The sequence below is a fragment of the Phoxinus phoxinus genome (genome assembly GCF_949152265.1).
Source record: "Phoxinus phoxinus genome assembly, chromosome: 14".
NCBI lineage: Eukaryota > Metazoa > Chordata > Actinopteri > Cypriniformes > Leuciscidae > Phoxinus > Phoxinus phoxinus.
Genome location: NC_136889.1, coordinates 34577687 through 34599450, shown reverse-complemented (window position 1 = coordinate 34599450; position 21764 = coordinate 34577687). Strand labels below are relative to the sequence as shown.

At 41.4% G+C, this 21764-nt stretch overlaps 2 protein-coding genes and 1 long non-coding RNA gene across 3 annotated transcripts; 2 read left to right on the top strand and 1 right to left on the bottom strand.

Annotated features, from left to right (window-relative positions):
- Positions 1 to 2333: 2333 nt before the first annotated feature.
- Positions 2334 to 4343, top strand: LOC307009919 (trace amine-associated receptor 13c-like; the record flags this gene model as incomplete). The annotated part of the gene is made up of 2 exons (XM_079634136.1): positions 2334 to 2632; positions 3302 to 4343. The coding sequence occupies 2 exons, from the start codon at positions 2334 to 2336 to the stop codon at positions 4341 to 4343; spliced, it is 1341 nt and encodes a 446-aa protein (XP_079490262.1).
- A 2756-nt stretch (positions 4344 to 7099) lies between these two features.
- LOC307010436 lies at positions 7100 to 9972 on the bottom strand. The gene is made up of 3 exons (XR_013800194.1): positions 9841 to 9972; positions 7365 to 7428; positions 7100 to 7224 (listed from the first exon to the last, which is right to left on the bottom strand). It is a non-coding gene; the product is annotated as an uncharacterized lncRNA (long non-coding RNA).
- lgi1a (leucine-rich, glioma inactivated 1a) lies at positions 9252 to 21511 on the top strand. Its single transcript, XM_079635098.1, has 8 exons — positions 9252 to 9783; positions 9872 to 9943; positions 17308 to 17379; positions 17520 to 17591; positions 18071 to 18142; positions 18238 to 18407; positions 18483 to 18647; positions 19429 to 21511. The coding sequence occupies exons 1-8, from the start codon at positions 9608 to 9610 to the stop codon at positions 20244 to 20246; spliced, it is 1617 nt and encodes a 538-aa protein (XP_079491224.1). The 5' UTR covers positions 9252 to 9607; the 3' UTR covers positions 20247 to 21511.
- The last annotated feature ends 253 nt before the right edge of the window (positions 21512 to 21764 follow it).

Sequence of the window (21764 nt, the reverse complement as noted above, 5' to 3'; positions counted from 1 at the left end):
AACCTAGACATTCCCTTTCGAAAGGGAACTCACACTGCGTCGATTGACGCTAAGAGGAACGATATACCAACGCCACCATGCTAAGGGGAGTGCATATCCATTGGCAGTGATAAATGAAATGCCAGAACCACTCACCCTCAGGTCACACTGGGCTGTCAGTGACAGTATTCCCTACGGTCATAGCCCAAGCAATGCGTTCCACAGGAAAACCTCCATGAACCTTATTTAATCCTCTGGGGTCTAAGGTGTTTTTGGGGTCCTTGAGATGTTCTGACATGCCCTGACATTTGTGCTTTTTTCAGTTGCTTATAAACATATTAAAGGCACAGGTGTAATTACACTATATTTATCACAAACAGGGCTACCATAATATGTGAGCAACATGTATGTACATGTTTGTATTTTTGAGAGAATAATGTTTATGCATGGTTATTGAAAAAAAGTTTCTGAAATAAGGCCACTATATTAGGGATCCACTGGAGGCAAGCCTAGAGAACCCAAGTGTAGCTTTATTACAAACAAAACAAAACATAAAACAAAAACATGGCATGGCATGAAAACTCAAAATGAAACCATGAACAGGAACTTAAACTTACTAACAGGGGACTACGGGAAAAAATACTTGACCAAGACACATGGCAAACATGAGGGCTTAAATACACAGACTAAAGACAAGACAAGGGATAGTTGTGAACAATGATCAGACAATTAACCAATGACAAGTCACATGGCAGGATCACATGACAAACAGGGAATCACATGACAAGACACAGAAACATGACATGAACAAAACCAAAACGTGACAGCCACAAAACACATACTAAATATGTGTCCACAATACTTTTGACTAATGGAAGTTGTCGCCTAGAGTTTTTGCTTCAAAATGATCTGAAAATCATCCTGCCTAATCATTCACATAAAACAATACATTCATGTAAATTTTGTAAAACACTTTTTGTTTGGAAAGACAATATGCCCAGGGGCGTGAATGGTCATGAATAATGCTGTGATTCACACCTGAGAAGACAATGACCCGCATAATGACCTCATAATGAGCCGCATAATAAGCCGCATAATGAGCCTTTCAATCAGGTGTGACACTGAGAGGGTACCACAAAAAAGAATGCGAGGACAAAAATATATATATATATTAGGGCTGTAACGATACACAAAACCCACGATTCGGTTCGTATCACGATTTTTGGTCTGTGAGGCAAGTAGGTTATGCTGAGTTTCGGTTAATTTATGAGATGAGCTGTAGTTGAGGCGCCGGCGCCTCTGTGCCGTGATTATCTATTGTGACGAGCGTCCTGGTATCTCATCAGCGTCGCCCTGGAAACGGAGGCAGAACACCTGCACTTCCTCGTTACCGGCTGATCGGTCCCAGCTGCAGCTCGTCAGCCAGCAGCATTATAAGCCCAGCAGTTCTTGCCACAGGGAGTTCGACCTCCAGAAAGACTGCAGCTAATCTCTCTCTCTCAATCCCTGTAGACAGCAGCCTGTGACCGGATAGCCGCCATCGAGTACGAGCACCCTGCACAAGGATCAAGGCGGAGAGCACAGACCACCAGCGCACTTCTACACCTGTTTGTCACCTTTTCACCATTTGTGTGTCAATAAATCCACCCTCTGGAAATTTATTGAAACAGTCCTTGCCGTGTGATTTTTCACCCCGTGACAAGTGGTGGAGAATGCGGGCACCGATCCCGCTACCTTTCGCACGCCAAAATGGAAGAACTCCTAAAGCATCTCACCGAGGTCAGCATCCTCCAACAACAGATAGTGGAACACCTGGCCACGCGGCAAGGACAGACCGAGTAGGAGCTCGCAGCTCTCCAGGCCCCCGCCGCCCCACGCGTTCTGCGACCAGATGCCCGCATTCTCCACCACTTGTCACGGGTGAAGAATCACACGACAAGGACTGTTTCAATAAACTCACATGTGGTTTCCTTTTGTTCCTGTGTTTCCTTCTCATGTTCTGTTCCTGTGTCCTTGGTTCTTGTTGCTAGTTTGTTGCCATGGCTACTCATTGGTTAATTATGTTCACCTGCACCTCCTTATTATCGCCCCCAGCATGAAACGGCATAATATTAGGGCATTGTACTGTCGGCGAGGTGGAGGACGACGGAGCAACTACACTGCAGCCCTTCCAGTCCACTCCCTCCATCATCATGTCCTCGATCATCTGCACTAAGCCTATGCCCACAACCGCGGAACCGCTACAGACCTAGAGCCTACAGCCATGTCTGTCATCTGAGCCAATTCAGTCTGAACAGGTGTGTGAGTCGATTCCTGTATCCATTCCAGTGGGAATATTAATAGAATATGAAGGCATGGAGTGGAGCCCTGTCCATACTCCCAATGCTGCTGTCGATATGATGAACTTGAAACCTTGTCGGATTAAGGAGTATGAAGAGGATCCTTCAGATCCTCCCTCATTGGCATCACTTACCAATTTGGATCTGCCTGGGGCTTCCAGATCGCAAGTTCCGCCAAAAGATGTCGTTCCCCTGGCTTTACCTCAAGCCTCTGAGCCCGTCACTCCACCTCAGCCCATCGACCAATCGGCTCCACCTGGGACCGTCATCCTTATGACTTCACTGGGCCTCCTCACCCCTCTGGCTCTCCCTTGGTCAGTCCATTTTCTCTTAATCCAGGGGTCTCCAGTCCTGCAAAGTTTAGCTCCAACCACACATAAACACACCTGATTATCAAGATTTTACTAGGCAAATTAGAAACTTCTAGGCAGGTGGGTTGAGGCAAGTTGGAACTAAACTTTGTAGGACAGTGGCCCTCCAGGAGCAGCATTGGACACCCCTGTTTTAATCTAAGCATAGTTTAACCAAAGCTGTCAAAGGACAGATCATAGATTATGAGGACAAATTGTGGTCAGAATTCAATTTTGACTAAATTAGTTATTCTATTTTTCTTTCTTCAGATTATTCCCAGGGACATAAATTGGTGTTAGCCCTAGACTGGACATGTGAAAATATCCAGATTCCATCTTTAATTTTTATTGTATGTTAACATGGATATAATTTTGAGTGGAATGGAAGGCAATGGATTGGACTGATTGCTCTAACAGTAGTGCACTTGCCTGCTGTTTGTTAGTACAGATGCTGTCTTACATGGGCAGAATGTAAGAGTAAACTAGCTTTATTAGATTCGCTAATGCACTATATTGTATAGATCAGATTGATCAGGTCTATGAATATTTAACTGGTGGGTGGATCTGAGAGGTTGTATTGTTGAATGGGGTGGTCGCTGTGCTTTCTGTGCGTATAAAACTGAGATGTGTCAGTGACAAGGACCAGGGGGCTAAACTGACAAGCATCCTCACACAGGATCTATCCAAGTGGGAAGTGACAAACATGGACAATCAAACAATCCAATACTGCTTTCCAAACAACAATTTGTCTTGTGCCAGAAGTATCCGACCTGAAGTAGAGTACATTATTGTGTATATCTTCATCGCTGTAACATCAGTGTTCACCGTGTTTCTGAACCTGTTGGTGATCATCTCCATCTCGCACTTCAAGCAGCTTCACACTCCCACCAATGTGCTGATCTTCTCTCTGGCAGTGGCTGATCTGATCGCAGGACTGATTCTCATGCCAGTGCAGGGAATGAAACTGATTGAGCCATGCTGGTACTTTGGAGAAATATTTTGCTCAATATTCCCTCTTATTCTTTATGTGGTTGTCGTGGCATCTCTTGGTAATATGATTATTATTTCTGTGGATCGATACATTGCTGTGAATGACCCTTTGCGATATCCAATACGAGTCAATAATAACAGAGCTGTTGTTTCAATTGTTGTAAACTGGTTATTCTCCTTCTTTTATTCATTTTATCTGTTGTATGAGTTCTTACTGTATCCAGAGAGGAACCACACATGTATTGGAGAATGCATTCTTGTTGTCACATTGGAAAATCTTCTAATAGATGCTTTTGTTTGTTTAGCTGCACCTTGTTGTATAATTATTCCTTTATATGTGAAAATCTGCGTTGTAGCAAAACGGCAAGCTAAGCATTTAAATTCAGTCTCAGAAAAAAAGGCCAAATCAGAAAAAAAGGCTGCAAGAACCTTAGGGATTGTAGTACTGGTTTATCTTCTTTTTTGGACACCGTACTACATAGTTACTCTTTCTTTTGGGCATGACGAAAGTGACACTCTTATAATTAACGTAATGTATTGGATGTTATGCATGAATTCCTGCATGAATCCACTTATATATGCAATGTTTTATCAATGGTTTAGAGTGTCAGCTAAATACATTTTGACACTGAAAATATGTGAACCTTCATCAGAATACTTAAATCTGTTCCCAGAGGAGAAATGATCACTTACACTCTTGCATGAAGCACAAATGTAAATTCCATACGCCTATGAATGGAATAGTTAGGGTTCTTGTGTTAAGCGCTTCTTTATCAAACATTAGATGACACCAGAATCTGTGCAACATATATATTTGTGAATAGTTTAAATATTCTGCCTATTATGTGTGTAAATTGAGAACATGTACATGTGTGAGTAACAGTTTTGCTCTCTTGAAGGCCTTAAAATGACTAAATCAACTACAACATTATCTTTAAATACAAAGTAATCTTTTTTTAAGAAAACAAGACAATGCAAAATACAATTGTGGGACAAACTATAAACAGCAGCTGTAAATGAATAATAAGGCTTGTGATATGTAATTATCACATGTTATTAGGCTGTTCATGTCTCCCAATAGTGCCTGTTTAAACAAGCTGATCTTAAACTAAGACAAAGCCATAGAGATAAATTTGACAGGAATGGCCCGGAACACCCTGAAACAGAAATATATTCACACAAAGTATTTGTATTGAATATGAAGCCCTCTTCCATTTGACTGGAGGTCAGATTATCTGTAATCGAACAAATGGCATTTTGCAAACTGCAGTTAAGAGATCAGTTTTATTGTGTTTAAAATATGCTGGAATGTATGATGATCAGCAAACCACACTTGAACATGGGTCAGAATTAAAGGAATCAACTAAACACTTCTTCATATGGCATCCAATTTATAACATTCTCATATTGTATTATTATATTTTGTTAAGCATGTTACATTTTATTAAAAGTGGCCGCAATTTTTTCTGTTGTAATGGGCTTAAATAAATATGTTCAGATATGTGTTTGTGTGATATGTTTGAGTAAAAACATATACAGTGTGAAATTCTTTGCCCCGTGTCTGAATTTCTGCATTTGTCCATGTTGTATGTGGTCATATTTCATAATGGTAAGCAAAGCAAGGCAAGTTTATAGTACATTTCAAGCACAATGGTAATACAGCACTGTTTACATTTGACTTATTAAATAAAAGATAGCACAGAATCAGCATTATTAAAGGTGACAAATTATATTTTATTAAGTATTGACTCCGGGAAAAATGTTGCCTTAATAATGTTAGATTTAAGTGCATCCTTCGATACACTAGACCACACAATTTGAATAGAACGCCTCAGAGATTATGTAGGGATCAGTGACGTGGCTCCTAAGTGGTTTTCCTCTTATTTGCACGACAGGACAAAAAATTGGAAATCATGTCTCCACATCCGCAACTATTTCATGGGGGGTTCCTCAGGGATCAATCCTTGGTCCGACTCTGTTTTCATTATACATGTTACCCCTTGTGTCCATCTTAAAAGAGCATAATATTAATGATCACTTATATGCTGATGATTTACAATTGTACTTTCCTTTGGTGTGTGTGATGGCTGTGCATCCTTCACTCGTTTTTGTAAGTGCTTGACTGAGGTAAAGGGATGGCTAGCTAATCATTTTTTACAATTAAATAAAGATAAGACTGAGTTATTTATGTTTGGGAACAAACAGCTTGGGAATAGTCTGGCTGGAAATTGTGGACTATCGTCCAAGAATATGCATAGTTATGTGAAGAACCTCGGAGTATTTTTCGATTTGATCGTCAAGTTAACAGCGTTGTGAAATCATCTTTTTTTCAGTTGAGAAAATTGGCTAAACTAAAAACCATCCTTTCATACAAGGATTTGGAGATTGTTCTGCATGCCTTTGTTTCAACCCGGTTGGACTATTGCAATGCTCTTTATCGAGGCATAAGTGAATCACTGGTCAATCGTCTTCAGTACGTCCAAAATGCTGCAGCGAGATGTTTAACAAATACCAGAAAACGAGATCACATAACACCGGTATTGATAACCCTTAATTGGCTACCTGTTAAATTTAGAATACAATACAAGGTGTTAATTTTTGTTTTTAAAGCATGATCAAGCTCCTGAGTATATAAAGGACACGTTAATCCCATATCAGCCCCAACGTCATCTACGTTCGTCTCAGAACATGCTCTTAACCGCTCCACGATCTCGCTTGAGGCGTAGTGGAGATCGGCCTCTCTGTGGCGGCTCCGGCACTCTGGAATGAGTTGCCGCGATCTCCTTGTCAAGCATGAATACTTTTAAAAAGGACTTGAAGATTTATTTCATCAAGCTTTTGACGTCTGATTGAGTCTAAGAACTGTGAGTGATTATTTGCTTGATTTTTAGTGTCATGTGTTGATGTCTTTTTGTGTCTTTTAGAATTATTGTCATTTCTGTGTAATTTTAGAGTTGTCTAATACTTATGGACAGCACTTTGGTCCATTTTAATGGTTTTGAAAGTGCTTTATAAAAAAAAAAAAATAATAAAAAAAAATAAAACTTTTACTTTTATTTAAACTACTAATCTTAAAAATGCGGGTTTAAACAATGACACTCAGGGCCTGAAATTAAAGAAGACGTTTTAATACAAAGTGGACAATTTGGTGACAACGGCAAGGTTCGTGAGTGTCTGATTTCTGACAGCAGAACACTTCAGTGACTGTCGTGTGTTTGCCTCAGAGAAAGCGCATTTTGTAATCGGGACTAAAAACTTAAAATTAGGAGCAATTAAGGACCACGAGTCATCAAAAAGCCACATACACACGATAAGTTGTAAACGATCAAAGACTGCTTCCGGAGGAGCCGCTGCGACTGGTCAAGCCACTGACGTCCATGAGAGCAGCGCAGAGGAGAGGATCGACGGCGGTTTCGGATCGTTCAGGAGACGAGGCCCGTCTCTGACTACGCTGGGTGTGCGAGTATTAAGCAGTGCCACACGGTCAAGGAGACCAGACCTCATGAAGATGCAGAGGTGGAGGAAGAGGATCTGCTCCCTTTTTGTGCAGTAGTCAGTATGACTGTCTGTGACACGGGAAATCAATTAATAAAAAGATAAAAAAAATATATTTTATTTATTACTTGATTTCGTTAATAACTTGACAGCACTTAAATGTGTATTCTTACAAGTTAAATAACAATTTTGTGCAATTCCTGTTTTTCACCTTATGAGGCAAACACTGCCACAGTGACTGGTGGCCAAAAGGTGAACTTCAGGCCCTGATGACACTTAATACACAAAGAAAAACATATAAAAATGGTCTTGTCACCAAGTAAAAACCAACCCTCCAGATTCATCCCTAATCATAAAACCACCTTTAAAAAATCAGATAATTTAATAAATGAATGAATAAATTGAGCGAAGCATTTATATAGCTCTTCTGGATATACTGTACACTCAAAGGATCAGGGGTCTCTTCTCAACCTCCACTAGACATTTATCTGTAAATAAAGTGCATATTCAACAGTGACCTGAGAATCTGGACATAAACATCATCATCATCATCATCATCATCATCATCATTATCAAATCAATATTTGTCTTTATCCTTTATCCAACACCGACAGATTTTTGTTTCTTTTTCTTCCTCTGGTTTGCACGGAATAAAGGATTAAAGAATTATGGAATAACTTTATGGCTCCCTGATAAACATATATCTCTAATCTTATCCGACAAAATTACTACTTTAATATCGCAGTAATGATTAATCAGTAATGACTGATACTAACTGTTGCATTTACAGAAAATATATATATTTATACAATAATAGGCCTACTATATTAGCAGTTCCTTCATTTCTATCACATTCTCTCTCTCTTTTTCTCTCTTTTTCTCATCCCGTCCCAAAAAAGCTTGTTTCTGCCACGGGATAAAAAAACACAAAAGGCAATTGTGACTTTTTATCTCACAATTCAGACTTTTTTTTTCCATAAATGTGAGATTTAAACTTGCAATTGTGAGAAATAAAGTCAGAATTATGAGATTTAATCTCTCCATACCGTGACAATATTCATTTTTAAATAATTTTTTATACAATTTAATAATATGAATATAATGATTTAACACACCTTTGAACATTACAGGTACTTTAACAGGAGCAAAACCATGGATGCTGCATACGGCTAATCCTGTCACGTTTCTGCTATTGGTGAAAAACTGTATATGCTAAATCATCATTGGATGGAAACCTGGCTAATTAAAAACAGGTAGAGTAGATGGAACTCTGTTTCATGTGATATTACTTTTATTTGTCTACTAAACAATTATGCTCAATTATACCTATAAATAGTTCATATTTTCACTTTTCATTTTTTCACAGTCGGAATCTTAAAGAAAAATTATTGTAACATATCCAAGCATTATTCTAGCAGTGTTTTTCTATAATCTTGTGATTTTTGCTTTGGTCATGTAGAGATGCTCATTGCTGTCTGTGGCGTTCACGTGTTACTGGCTGTTAATGTCGGCACGAAACAGACGTTTCATAGTCTTCTCTCCTCTATTGTGTCGTATATCGAGTTAAACGCTTCTGGAACAGGAACACACGTGGGCGGGGCTTGATTGTGTCTGTGGGGAATTGATTGGATGGTTGTGGTTTGCTATTGGCTGATCTCATGTGAGTGACAGGTTGCCCCGCCCTCATCATCAGAGAAGAGATGCTGCAAGAGGAACTTATTCTCATTCAAGATTATTAAAATAATAATGATGTGCATCATGGATCATATAAACACTGCAATATTCCATAAAAATAGGATTTTTTAAATTTTGATTTCATGGTGACTTTAACTCGTAAATGTGTCTTCTCCAGAGGGCGCAGCGAAGCTCATGAGTCAAGTACAAACATTTGTAGACTAAAACGTAAAATAGTACTTTTAAATCTAGCGATTTAGAGGTGTTTAACCTGATATACAAATGGAAATCCGCGACGCAAAGCTCCAGGACATTATTAATAAAAATATGAAGAAGAAAAAAACGCATTAGCCAAATTAGCCAATAAACAAACTATTGTTACTGGTCCTTTAAGACCAGCGCGGAGAAAAGGAGCAAAAACCACGTGACAGCTCAGTACAGCCTGGATCAATTATTTGAACTCGCGGACAATTTTTAAAAGACAACAAAATTGAAGATACATATCAAAGCACTTAAAATTGAAGAATAATGTAGACTCGTAGTATATCTGGCCAATTTTAGACCACCGTGGATCCACTAAGCCCCGCCCATTCTCTGCTACCCTGATTTCTATGGATTCTATCTGCATGTGCATATAACTGATCTGGCACAAAAAAATAAAAATCGTTATCATTTGTTATTCCTTTCGTCGGTTTCTTTCCGTTATGAGATCGTGGCTCGCAGCAGCGCAATCGTCGGGACTGTATCGGTGACCATTAAACATTGCGGGCCATATTTGTAATGATGTCTTTCAGGCGGACAGTGTTCTTCTGCTTGTTGTGTTTGTTGATGCTCGTGCACGGCAGCAGGAGGAGGCACGCGCGCTGTCCCGCATCATGTACATGCAGTAAAGATAACGCCTTATGTGCCAATACTGGATCAATACCGAGGAGCTTCCCGCCAGATGTCATCTCACTGTAAGCAATCACAACAGTAATAATAGTGTGCCAATATTATTATTATTATGTCGCTACCTGTGATCAGATATTTATGGATGTTTTCCAGATCGTTCGTCAAGTCCGGCTTTAGTGAAATCCCTAAAGAGAGTTTCATTCACACACCAGCCCTCCATCTGCTGTAAGACTTCAACATCACACACACACACACACACACACACACACACACACACACACACACACACACACACACACACACACACACACACACACAGACAGAGAGAGAGAGAGCATGTTCTGTCTGATCAGTGCAGTTTGTAATGTATAATGCTTTATAATAGTGTTCATAATACTTTATGACAAGGGTTTAAAACTGGGAAAGTGGTGAAGTTTAAAGAGAAACAGTGTAAAAAATAAATAAAATAATAAAGATGAGATTAAACTAAATAAATAAAACATTGCCTAAAATCAATCTGATTTTAAGAAAAAATAAATAAATAAAACATCTAAATAAATACTTTACAGCACAGCAGGGAAACAACGTAATAGAAAAAAAACATTATAGCTACACTATAATATACATTTTCACAGTATAAATACTTTGTAACCTTAAAGGTGTGAGGTATGTAAGATTTTTCATGTTAAAATCGAGCGGCAACCTTCCAGTCTCTGCAATTCATTGACTGGCCACTAGAGACAGGCTCCGAAAGGGAGTCAATTCCATATATCCCCCATGTTAAAATGCCCAACATTACAGCAGAAAAAAAAAACATGTTTACAGCCTGGTGCTAAAAGTGGTTTTAGTTTATATAGTTCATTTTACCCTTCATGACGACTGTGAGGGGGGTGCATTTTTTTTAACTCATCCGTTTAAATTACATTAAGCCTTAATTCTGCATAATTAAGGGCGTGGCCACTTGAGTGACCGGTGGATTGCCACTCCTGTCACTACTAGCCGTTTGTCTGCTGTTAGCGTCTCGTCACCTCTGCTAATTCCAGCTGCTGAACTTGGCATTTCTGCTATGGTTGTGCTTTTTTCAGGATTATTTAATTAATACACGCATTATACCTTCACCCACGCCTTTGGATTTCGTCGTTGTCAAATATCGAGAGAACAACCAGCACTGTTTTTCAGTTTTTCAGTCCGTGAACATGCACTCATGGATGTCTGACAATTGCGTTGCTTTTTGGAGTTTTTGGATTTAAAAACGTCTATAGATATAGAGGCTGCACTCGTTCTGCTGGACCATGCTCTCACGGAACAGATAAGAATATAATATTTACATTTTCAGTGTTAAAAAGTACCGTTAGATGAAAACCTGCAGGTGTCGGTACTTTCTCCGTCCATGCAATAAATGCACATCCTTGAATGAACCATAATATCTATGGTTTGACCCTTTTGAGAGGCGGCCAAAATCAGAATTTAAAATGGACTGAATAAAGCTCTTTAAGAACTTGAAGTGCGATGCCGCGCTGACTGAATGCTGATGTACGCTGATGAATCACTGTCACACACACACACTCAGAGCAATATTACTGCATAATACATTTTTAACTAGCAGAATAATACAGCATCACGATACACAGAGGCGTGTCAAGGTTGAGGGGGGCCCCAGGCAAAATTAATCAATTGGGCCCTTCTAATATATATTTTTGTAAATATATATTTTTTACCTAGATATAATTATACAGCATAAAAAAGTAGTCAAAACACATCTAACAGAACATGAATTGTTTATTGTTTACAACATTAAAGTACTTAGGTTTTATCAAGATACAATATCTGTCAATTCACTCAGGAAAAGGTACAAATTAACACAGGATTTATTTATACACAAGATGCAAACTCAGATAATAAAACAAAAATTCAGAAAATACTCTGAATAGAATGTCTCTTAGACAATCTTCAAGGAATCAGGAATCAGTGACGTGGAACGAGATCCGACTTATTTCTTGATAACAGAGTATAACAGACCATTGCCATGAAATGAAAAACAGAGCGTTGCTATGGACTCACAGGATTCTAACAGTAGAGACGGAGCGCACTATTTTCTTTGGCGGAAGCTTAGCGGAAGCAATACAATCGTAAACTATCAATAAACTCCTTTTTAAATCAATATTTTGTTTCAAAGTAATGATTTATTTGGTAGGTAGCCATGTAATAAGCGTGGTAATGTATAGCAAGTCGGTAGTTAAGAACGAGGTTGTGTGCTTTTTTTTTTTACATTTCTGAATAACATTCTGATAACAGATCAATCGAGATAGACATGTCTTTTCTGTAAAGCTGATTTAAAACAATACGTATTACTGTGAAAACTAGATGTGAATTGAACAAGGAAACAATTTTTGTCATTAACGTTAATTATTATTCTTAACGTAAATTAAGTGTTAAGTCAATCATCATCTCATTCATTCTTCATCACTTACCGCAGTTGTTTTTTCTTTTCCACTTCATCTTGCTTTTTTTCCGCTTCTGGCTGGATATGTCCTCTTCATGTTTAATACATGAATGCATGCATTTCTGTCTATGATTCGAAAATAGCTATAGAAACGCGAGTAAGCAGCGGCAGTTAGAAAAAAGCGCCAAAGGCTGCAATAGTATAAACAGCATTAAGAGAGGGGGCCCCACTAAGGGGTATGCGGAGGTGTGGCGGCGTCACTGCTTGTGCGTGCTATATTAATAGGAACATTTTTGATTGTTTAAATGATCGATCCTCGTGGGCCCCCTCAAAATGCGGGGCCCCAGGCAATTGCCTGCCTTGCCTGTCCTATTGCAGCGCCTCTGACGATACACACAGTCTCACTTTTAGCTATGTTTTTTAACTATTAAAGTATTTTGAAGGGAAAAAAACGTCTCAGGTTACGACTGTAACCCTAGTTCCCTGAGAAGGGAACGAGATGCTGCGTCGATGATGCTTTGGGAATGCCCCTGAAGCACTTGTGTCAACTAGTCCAATGGCGAGAGTGAGCGTCACGGGCGGTGGCGTCACGACCAGGAAAGGATAAAAACACATCCGGTCTGACCGGCTTTAGCTTCTATTTAGCCGATCAAGTCGATTACAGGAATGCAGAGAGTATGGAAAAGTGACGCAGTGTCTCGTTCCCTTCTCAGGGAACTAGTATTACAGTCGTAACATGATACGTTCCATTTCGAGGTAACTCGCGCTGTGTCGATGGCGCTTTGGGAGCGAGAATGCCCGAACGCCATACGAACAGAGCCTGTATGTGTGAATACTGAGGGCACAACTAAGACAGGAGCACCTGTAAACCTGGGGCAGAGCCCAGGTCGAAGTTGTAAAACCCTACGAATGTGAGCGGATAGGACCAGCCTGCCGCATACCACATCCTGCAGGGATACCTCCTTATATAACATATAAGGTACGAAATAAGGTGTGAACCGCACGATTGGTACAGTGCTGGAGTTACTGCGGGTTCGTTTTCCACAGGGTTACCCCCTTCCACACTGAAGGTGTACGTGACGGCCTTAGTGCCTACCATGTCCCTTTGGGTGATGTATCCCCCCCAGGGAACTAAGGCCGCCACGTACACCTTCAGTGTGGAAGGGGATAACCCTGCGGAAAACGAACCCGCAGTAACTCCAGCACTGTACCAATCGTGCGGTTCGCACTATGAAGTGAAAATCATCACTACAATACATACAGTTTCCTCATGGAGGGAGCTCTGGAGAGAAGTATGGTCTCCACAACCTCAGTTGAGAGACCAAAGTCTATGAGTTGGGCCCCCTTCAGAGGCCAAACCCACAGGTTCCATATTTCTGAGCTGGGGTGAAGGGTCACCCCTCCCACTTGAGACCGAAGGTCCCTCCTGACTGGAACCTCTGAGGGAGAGCCGTCGAGGAGGGACACCAGGTCCGAGAACCAGTCAGCTCGGCCAATACGTTGCTACTAGTAGTAGACTTATTCCGTCCCGGCGGACCTTCTCCAGAACTCCTGGGAGCAGAGTAATCAGGGGAAAACGTACGGGCGTAGCCTCGGCCATGTCTATACCACAGTATTCAGCCCCAAGGGAACTGGGTGTGTGAGCGAGAAACCAAAGTGGACAGAGTGTCATAATCCTGAGACATGAACTGAACCACCTGTGCCTAGCCATAAACCCCCCAAATGTGCTCCACCATCTCGGTGTGGAGCCTCTATCCCCCGGGCCGTAACAGGATGTCTGCTCCTATATTCTGATGCCCCAGAATTTAAACTGCTCTCAGAATTTAAACTGCTCCCTAGGGACCACAAGAGAATATGGTGTGCCAGTTTGCATAGTGGACGTGAACGCAGATCCCCATGATGAATTAAATAGGAGGCCACCGATGTATTGTCTGACCGGACAAGCACATGATGGCCCCTCAGGTCCGGGAGGAAGTGTCTCAACCCATTGAAGACCGCAATCATCTCCAGACAATTTATGTTGCACGAAAGATGATGACTCCTCATCTTCCATTACCGCTCCCTAGCCAGTGAGGGAAGCATCTGACGAGAGCGCAACTTGATGGCAAAGAGCTCCTAACACTGGACCCTGGGATAGGAACCAAAGTTTCCTGCATATAACCAAGGTGCAGAGACACCGTCGCGTGATCTTGCTCATATGAAGTGGGTTTCCCCTTGGGGAGAACCCTTTGGTCCTGAGCCACCACTGCAAAGGTCTCACGTACAGCAGGCATAATGCTCATATTGGATGCCACTGCCATGAGGCCTAACAGTCTCTGAAACTGTTTCACAGTTCTTAACTGGCCTAGCTTCAACTCTTCCAACTCTTCTCATTTAACGGCTGTGAGGATAGCAGCTACACGAGCGGGTTCATCCCGTTTTCATCAACGAGTGGCTACTGTAGCATGCTGAGAGTTTGGGGAGTGGCTACTGTAGCAGGCTGAGAGTTTGGGGAGTGGCTACTGTAGCAGGCTGAGAGTTTGGGGAGTGGCTACAGTAGCAGGCTGAGAGTTTGGGGAGTGGCTACTGTAGCAGGCTGAGAGTTTGGGGAGTGGCTACTGTAGCAGGTGGAGAGTTTGGGGAGTGGCTACTGTAGCAGGCTGAGAGTTTGGGGTGTGTCTAATGTAGCAGGCTGAGAGTTTGGGGAGTGGCTACTGTAGCAGGCTGAGAGTTTGGGGAGTGGCTACAGTAGCAGGCTAAGAGTTTGGGGAGTAGCTACTGTAGCATGCTGAGAGTTTGGGGAGTGGCTACTGTAGCAGGCTGAGAGTTTGGGGAGTGGCTACTGTAGCAGGCTGAGAGTTTGGGGAGTGGCTACTGTAGCAGGCTGAGAGTTTGGGGAGTGGCTACTGTAGCAGGCTGAGAGTTTGGGGAGTGGCTACAGTAGCAGGCTGAGAGTTTGGGGAGTGGCTACTGTAGCAGGCTGAGAGTTTGGGGAGTGTCTACTGTAGCAGGCTGAGAGTTTGGGGAGTGTCTACTGTAGCAGGCTGAGAGTTTGGGGAGTGGCTACTGTAGCAGGTGGAGAGTTTGGGGAGTGTCTACTGTAGCAGGCTGAGAGTTTGGGGAGTGGCTACAGTAGCAGGCTGAGAGTTTGGGGAGTGGCTACTGTAGCAGGCTGAGAGTTTGGGGAGTGGCTACAGTAGCAGGCTAAGAGTTTGGGGAGTAGCTACTGTAGCATGCTGAGAGTTTGGGGAGTGGCTACTGTAGCAGGCTGAGAGTTTGGGGAGTGGCTACTGTAGCAGGCTGAGAGTTTGGGGAGTGGCTACTGTAGCAGGCTGAGAGTTTGGGGAGTGGCTACTGTAGCAGGCTGAGAGTTTGGGGAGTGGCTACAGTAGCAGGCTGAGAGTTTGGGGAGTGGCTACTGTAGCAGGCTGAGAGTTTGGGGAGTGTCTACTGTAGCAGGCTGAGAGTTTGGGGAGTGTCTACTGTAGCAGGCTGAGAGTTTGGGGAGTGGCTACTGTAGCAGGTGGAGAGTTTGGGGAGTGTCTACTGTAGCAGGCTGAGAGTTTGGGGAGTGGCTACAGTAGCAGGCTGAGAGTTTGGGGAGTGGCTACTGTAGCAGGCTGAGAGTTTGGGGAGTGTCTACTGTAGCAGGCTGAGAGTTTGGGGAGTGTCTACTGTAGCAGGCTGAGAGTTTGGGGAGTGGCTACTGTAGCAGGTGGAGAGTTTGGGGAGTGGCTACTGTAGCAGACTGAGAGTTTGGGGAGTGGCTACTGTAGCAGACTGAGAGTTTGGGGAGTGGCTACTGTAGCAGACTGAGAGTTAGGGGAGTGGCTACTGTAGCAGACTGAGAGTTTGGGGAGTGGCTACAGTAGCAGGGGGAGAGTTTGGGGAGTGGCTACTGTAGCAGGCTGAGAGTTTGGGGAGTGGCTACTGTAGCAGGTGGAGAGTTTGGGGAGTGGCTACTGTAGCAGGTGGAGAGTTTGGGGAGTGGCTACTGTAGCAGGCTGAGAGTTTGGGGAGTGGCTACTGTAGCAGGTGGAGAGTTTGGGGAGTGGCTACTGTAGCAGACTGAGAGTTTGGGGAGTGGCTACTGTAGCAGGCTGAGAGTTTGGGGAGTGGCTACTGTAGCAGACTGAGAGTTTGGGGAGTGGCTACTGTAGCAGGCTGAGAGTTTGGGGAGTGGCTACTGTAGCAGGCTGAGAGTTTGGGGAGTGGCTACTGTAGCAGGCTGAGAGTTTGGGGAGTGGCTACTGTAGCAGGTGGAGAGTTTGGGGAGTGGCTACTGTAGCAGGTGGAGAGTTTGGGGAGTGGCTACTGTAGCAGGTGGAGAGTTTGGGGAGTGGCTACTGTAGCAGGCTGAGAGTTTGGGGAGTGTCTACTGTAGCAGGCTGAGAGTTTGGGGAGTGGCTACTGTAGCAGGCTGAGAGTTTGGGGAGTGGCTACTGTAGCAGGTGGAGAGTTTGGGGAGTGGCTACTGTAGCAGGTGGAGAGTTTGGGGAGTGGCTACTGTAGCAGGTGGAGAGTTTGGGGAGTGGCTACTGTAGCAGGCTGAGAGTTTGGGGAGTGGCTACTGTAGCAGGCTGAGAGTTTGGGGAGTGGCTACTGTAGCAGGCTGAGAGTTTGGGGAGTGGCTACTGTAGCAGGCTGAGAGTTTGGGGAGTGGCTACTGTAGCAGGCTGAGAGTTTGGGGAGTGGCTACTGTAGCAGGTGGAGAGTTTGGGGAGTGGCTACTACTTTAGCAAGCAGGGAATTTAGGACATGATTTTTATATTTTGGGAAAGAAATTCAGCTTTGTTTTTAAAATAAAATTTGCATGACAAAATCCGTTGCATTTAGACTGTCAGAGATTTAACAGGTCATAAACACGTTAAAGTGGAGACATTGTGATGCTGCACGCTACAATGGACGCTTCAATACCACACAGCATCATCATACACCTGTTCAGAAAGACAAATGTACCATTTTTGGGAAATTACATACTTCACTTTTAATATGATAGTACTTTAACATAAGTCTTTGTAAGCACTGCTGTCCAAATGTGGCATGACTTTTTGTGTGATCCCATACTTTCAGATGAACCTAATGCAGATTTGATTAATGTAATCACATACACATGAAGACAAATACCCTTTACTGTCCTGTATTCACCCTATATTTTCTCTCCTAGACTTTTCACAGCAAACGTCTTTGAATCTATAAATGAAGATGCGTTTCTTGGCCTTCCTCATCTGGAGTATCTGTAAGTGTCTCACAGAACGTGATTATATGAGTAATCAGCACTGCATGAAGAACTGATGATTCATGTGTTTCCTTGTGTATAATGACTTGTTTTGAATGCTTAAATCTTGTGCATCACGTTAATGTTTGTTTTTCTTCTAGGTTCATTGAAAATAACCAAATCAAGTCCATATCGCCTTTCGCCTTCAGAGGACTCAAGTCCTTAATACACTTGTGAGCGTTTCTGCATAGTACGACTGAAATGTTGTTGCCAACACCTCACATTGCCATCATAATTGTAAAAAAAATATTTGTAAAATATATGCAAAACATTTACTTCATACTTTTACAATGTACAAAGTGTCAGCTGTAGAAGCTTGTTTGGTCACTGGAATAAAAAATATCTGAAATGTTTGTCTCACAATTGTGAGTTTATGTCTCACAAGTTTATATCTCACAATTAATTCTGAGAAAACGAGTCAGAATTGTGAGATAAAAAGTTGCAATTACCTTTTTTTATTTCCGTGTTAGAAACAAGCTTCCATAGTCTCCATTTGTGATTGTCTGCATTTTATTAGGTAATTATTCATGTTATTTCTCTGATGTTTGAAGAAGCAGTCAGCAAACCAGGTTTAATAAAGAATAAATAAAAATTGGTCCATTTCTCTTTTTGATCTAAAATAGCGTTTGTTTTTTGACTAATGTTATTGCAGAAGTCTGGCGTACAATAATTTGGAGACGCTACCGAAAGATCTCTTCAAAGGGATGGAAGCTTTGACTAAAGTGTATGTATGCGAGTGTGCAATGTTTTAGCAATGTGATATCATAACTGTCAATGATATACAAGCTTCTAGACTGAAACTTGTACTCATTTGTCCAGGGATCTGAGAGGAAATCTTTTCAGCTGCGACTGTAAGTTAAAGTGGTTAGTCGACTGGATGTTTCACACAAATGCAACTGTGGATGAGATCTTTTGCAGTGGCCCTGAATCTTACCAGGACAGGAAAATCAACAACCTCGTGGCGCAGTCGTTTGATTGCATAACAACAGGTCGGTCGTATTCACTACAGAACACTTTGTGTTACTTGGCATCTTGAGCTTAATATTTCTCTGTTTGTTCTACAGATTTTCCGCTGTTGAAGTCTCTCGAATTTCAGTCGATTTCAGCCGAAGCTTTTGCATTTGGTGTCGACCAGTTTGTCGTATTCGCCCAGCCGTTCATCGGCAGGTGTAGTTTCATGGAATGGGATCATGTGCAAATGGAGTTCCGAAACTTCGATAACATCACAAGTAAGCAAATAGTGGTGGAAATGTTGCAATGAGTTAATGTCTAACTCTACACATAATATTAATGATAATAATACACACAATACAGTGGATATAAAAAGTCCACACATCCCTTTTAAAACAGTTGGTTTTTGTGATGTAGAAAGTGAAGGAAATGTGTGTGGGAACCTGAAGAGGGTCGTGCACAGGAGATGCCCCACAATTTAACAGATCGGGAACGTTTTTGCAAATAAGAGTGACAATATTCCCAAGTCAAGATGTACCAAGCTGACAGACTCCTATCCAAATAGACTAATAAAAAAATCAAAGGGTGCTTCACGGGGGGTGAACTCTTATGCAGTTAGTTATTTTTATACAAGTTTATATTTATTTATTTTTCTGTTAAATGTGTAACTTTATAACATTTTTTACATTAAACAGGCAAAAGTTTGATATTTTTTGGATAAAAATATGACATTGAACTGTTTCTCAAGCCTTTGTTTCGTACAGCTTTAACCCTGTAAAGCCTGACAATTTACACATTGAACATGTTTTTCTAAAAAATATATATATATATGGATAATCAAGTAAACCGAAGCTGCTTCAGTCCAGTATGTGTTCATCTTAAAATAATGCTAGCAACATAAAAGTTATTCTTGCATTTGTTTTATAAAAATCAGTAAAGATTTCACAGTAGAAAGACAAGTGACGGTGGACGTTTGTACAATTATACTAAAAGACCTTTTACTTGATAAAAAAAAAGTCTTAACAGGGTTAAACCGACTCTTCATCTCTCCTCCCGCAGGTACTTCATCCGTCATCTGCAAACCTCTAGTCATTGACAGTCAGCTCTTCATCATAGTAGCACAACTGTTCGGCGGCTCGCACATCTTCAAGAGAGACGTCTCCGCAAACAAATTCATCAAAATCCAAGACATCGACATTCTGAAAATACGAAAGCCCAATGACGTGGAAATCTTCCACGTCGACGGGGAGTCTTTCTTCATCATTGCCGATAGCTCCAAAGCCGGCTCCACGACTATCTATAAATGGAACGGCAATGGCTTCTACTCCCATCAGTCCTTGCACCCCTGGCACCGCGACACAGACGTGGAGTATCTGGACATTTCGGGGAAACCGCATTTGATCTTGTCCAGCAGTTCTCAACGGCCGGTTATTTACCAATGGAGCAAAAGCAACAAGCAGTTCGAGCGGCGTACCGATATCCCAGAGATGGAGGACGTGTACGCGGTCAAACACTTCGCTGTGAAGAGCGAGCTCTACATATGCCTGACCCGCTTCATCGGCGACTCCAAGGTGATGAAGTGGGACGGCAGCATGTTCAGTGAGATCCAGACCATGGCCTCTCGTGGCTCCATGGTCTTCCAGCCGTTCTCCATAGCCAACTGGCAGTACGCCATCCTGGGCAGCGACTACGCCTTCACTCGCGTCTATCGCTGGGACGCAAACAAGAGACAGTTTATCCACTTCCAGGAGATGAACATTCAAGCACCCAGGGCTTTCTCTCTGGTGATTATTGACAAGAGGGAATTCCTTCTTGGCTCGAGTTTTAAGGGGCAAACTCGGATTTATGAACATCTGGTCCTTGACTTGAGCAGCTGATTTGCTTCATCGGGACAGTTGAGGATTACTAGTGTCTCGATGAATCTCACGAACACGTCCAGGTCACATTTAACTCTAAAATCTGAAGAAAGAAAGACTTTTTTTCTTTTCTTTTCTTTTTATAAATAAAGCTAGTTTTAAAGTCACCATAAAATCAAAATTGACCATTCTTGTTTTTATGGAATATTGCAGTGTTTATTATTAAATGATTTTTCCGTGCACATCATTATTATTTTAATAATCTTGAATCAGAATAACTTCCTCTTGCAGCATCTCTTCTCTGATGACGAGGGCGGGGCAACCTGTCACTCACATGAGATCAGCCAATAGCAAACCTCAACCATCCAATCAATTCCCCACAGACACAATCAAGCCCCGCCCACATGTGTTCTTGTTCCAGAAGCGTTTCTCTCGAATATTCGTCACAATAGAGAAGAGACTAGCGCAAGTTCAGTTTCATACTGATTTTTTTGCCTTGTATTCCTATTTTTATGATTTAATCTAGTTAAACCCCTCATTTCTCCATACCATAATGTAGTCTTTTTACTGTAATACAGTAATAATTGCTTAACTGTCATGAAAGTATGTCACCATGCATACAAATCTTAATGGTTAAAAAATAGGCTTCATTTTCTTTATGCAAAACACAATTTCTTATATTTTCTTACTTTTGGTTTCGGGGTGAAATATGACCAGGATGTTTTCATCAGATTCACAGCATGAAGATTCTTGGCAGATGACTTGCATGATGGGGCCTTAATTAGGTACCGCCATTGAAATTATTCACGATGTTTTTTTATAAATGATCTTCTCAGTGCACTCATTAATTTCTGTTGTATTTTTACATTGTTGACTGATGTACTTTCATTGAAATACTTGCTATTCTATTTATTAATGTGTCTATCTCAACTTGTTTACTTCTCTTTTAACTTGTAAACAATGTGTGTTATGCGGCAGCTGGCTGAAATATGTGATATGCAGAATGGGAGTTTGAAATATACACTGACAGTTCGACTTTTGGAGTAGTGTGTCATGTGACTATTGTTTTTTAGCATTTGCCTGTTTGTTGGAACTGTATTAACTACTAACAGACGACCGATGTCGGTACTTTTTTTTCAACAAGATACAATTTGTTAAGACGACGAGATTCTATAATCACCAAATTATGAAACTGTGATGTTCTACTGGATAAGTTTGTGCATGCAGTTTCATGCCTACATTTTTGGAGACTGATACTAACTTTAAATAAAGATTTTGTGATCTTGAGAACGAGTTTAAAAGAATTTAAACACATTTAAAACCATCGGGCGATAACAGTACAAGTACAAGTTCAAATAACAGTACAAGTACATGTCCAAAGCGACTCATTTTTAATTCATTCATTTTTAACATTTTTAAAGCTTTATATATTGAGTGAGTCCAAATCTTATTGATATGACATGACATATTTTTATACTATACTCTGTATATAATTTAAACTAAAAGCTTAACATGTAAGAGATAATCCATGGCTAGCTG

What these genes read in the sequence shown, in the direction of transcription:
- lgi1a (XM_079635098.1), top strand. Translation starts at nt 9,608, where the DNA reads ATGATGTCTTTCAGGCGGACAGTGTTCTTCTGCTTGTTGTGTTTGTTG. An exon ending in ACACCAGCCCTCCATCTGCT is followed by an intron (nt 9,944 to 17,307) that starts GTAAGACTTCAA and finishes TTTCTCTCCTAG; the next exon opens with ACTTTTCACAGCAAACGTCT. An exon ending in CTTCCTCATCTGGAGTATCT is followed by an intron (nt 17,380 to 17,519) that starts GTAAGTGTCTCA and finishes TTTTTCTTCTAG; the next exon opens with GTTCATTGAAAATAACCAAA.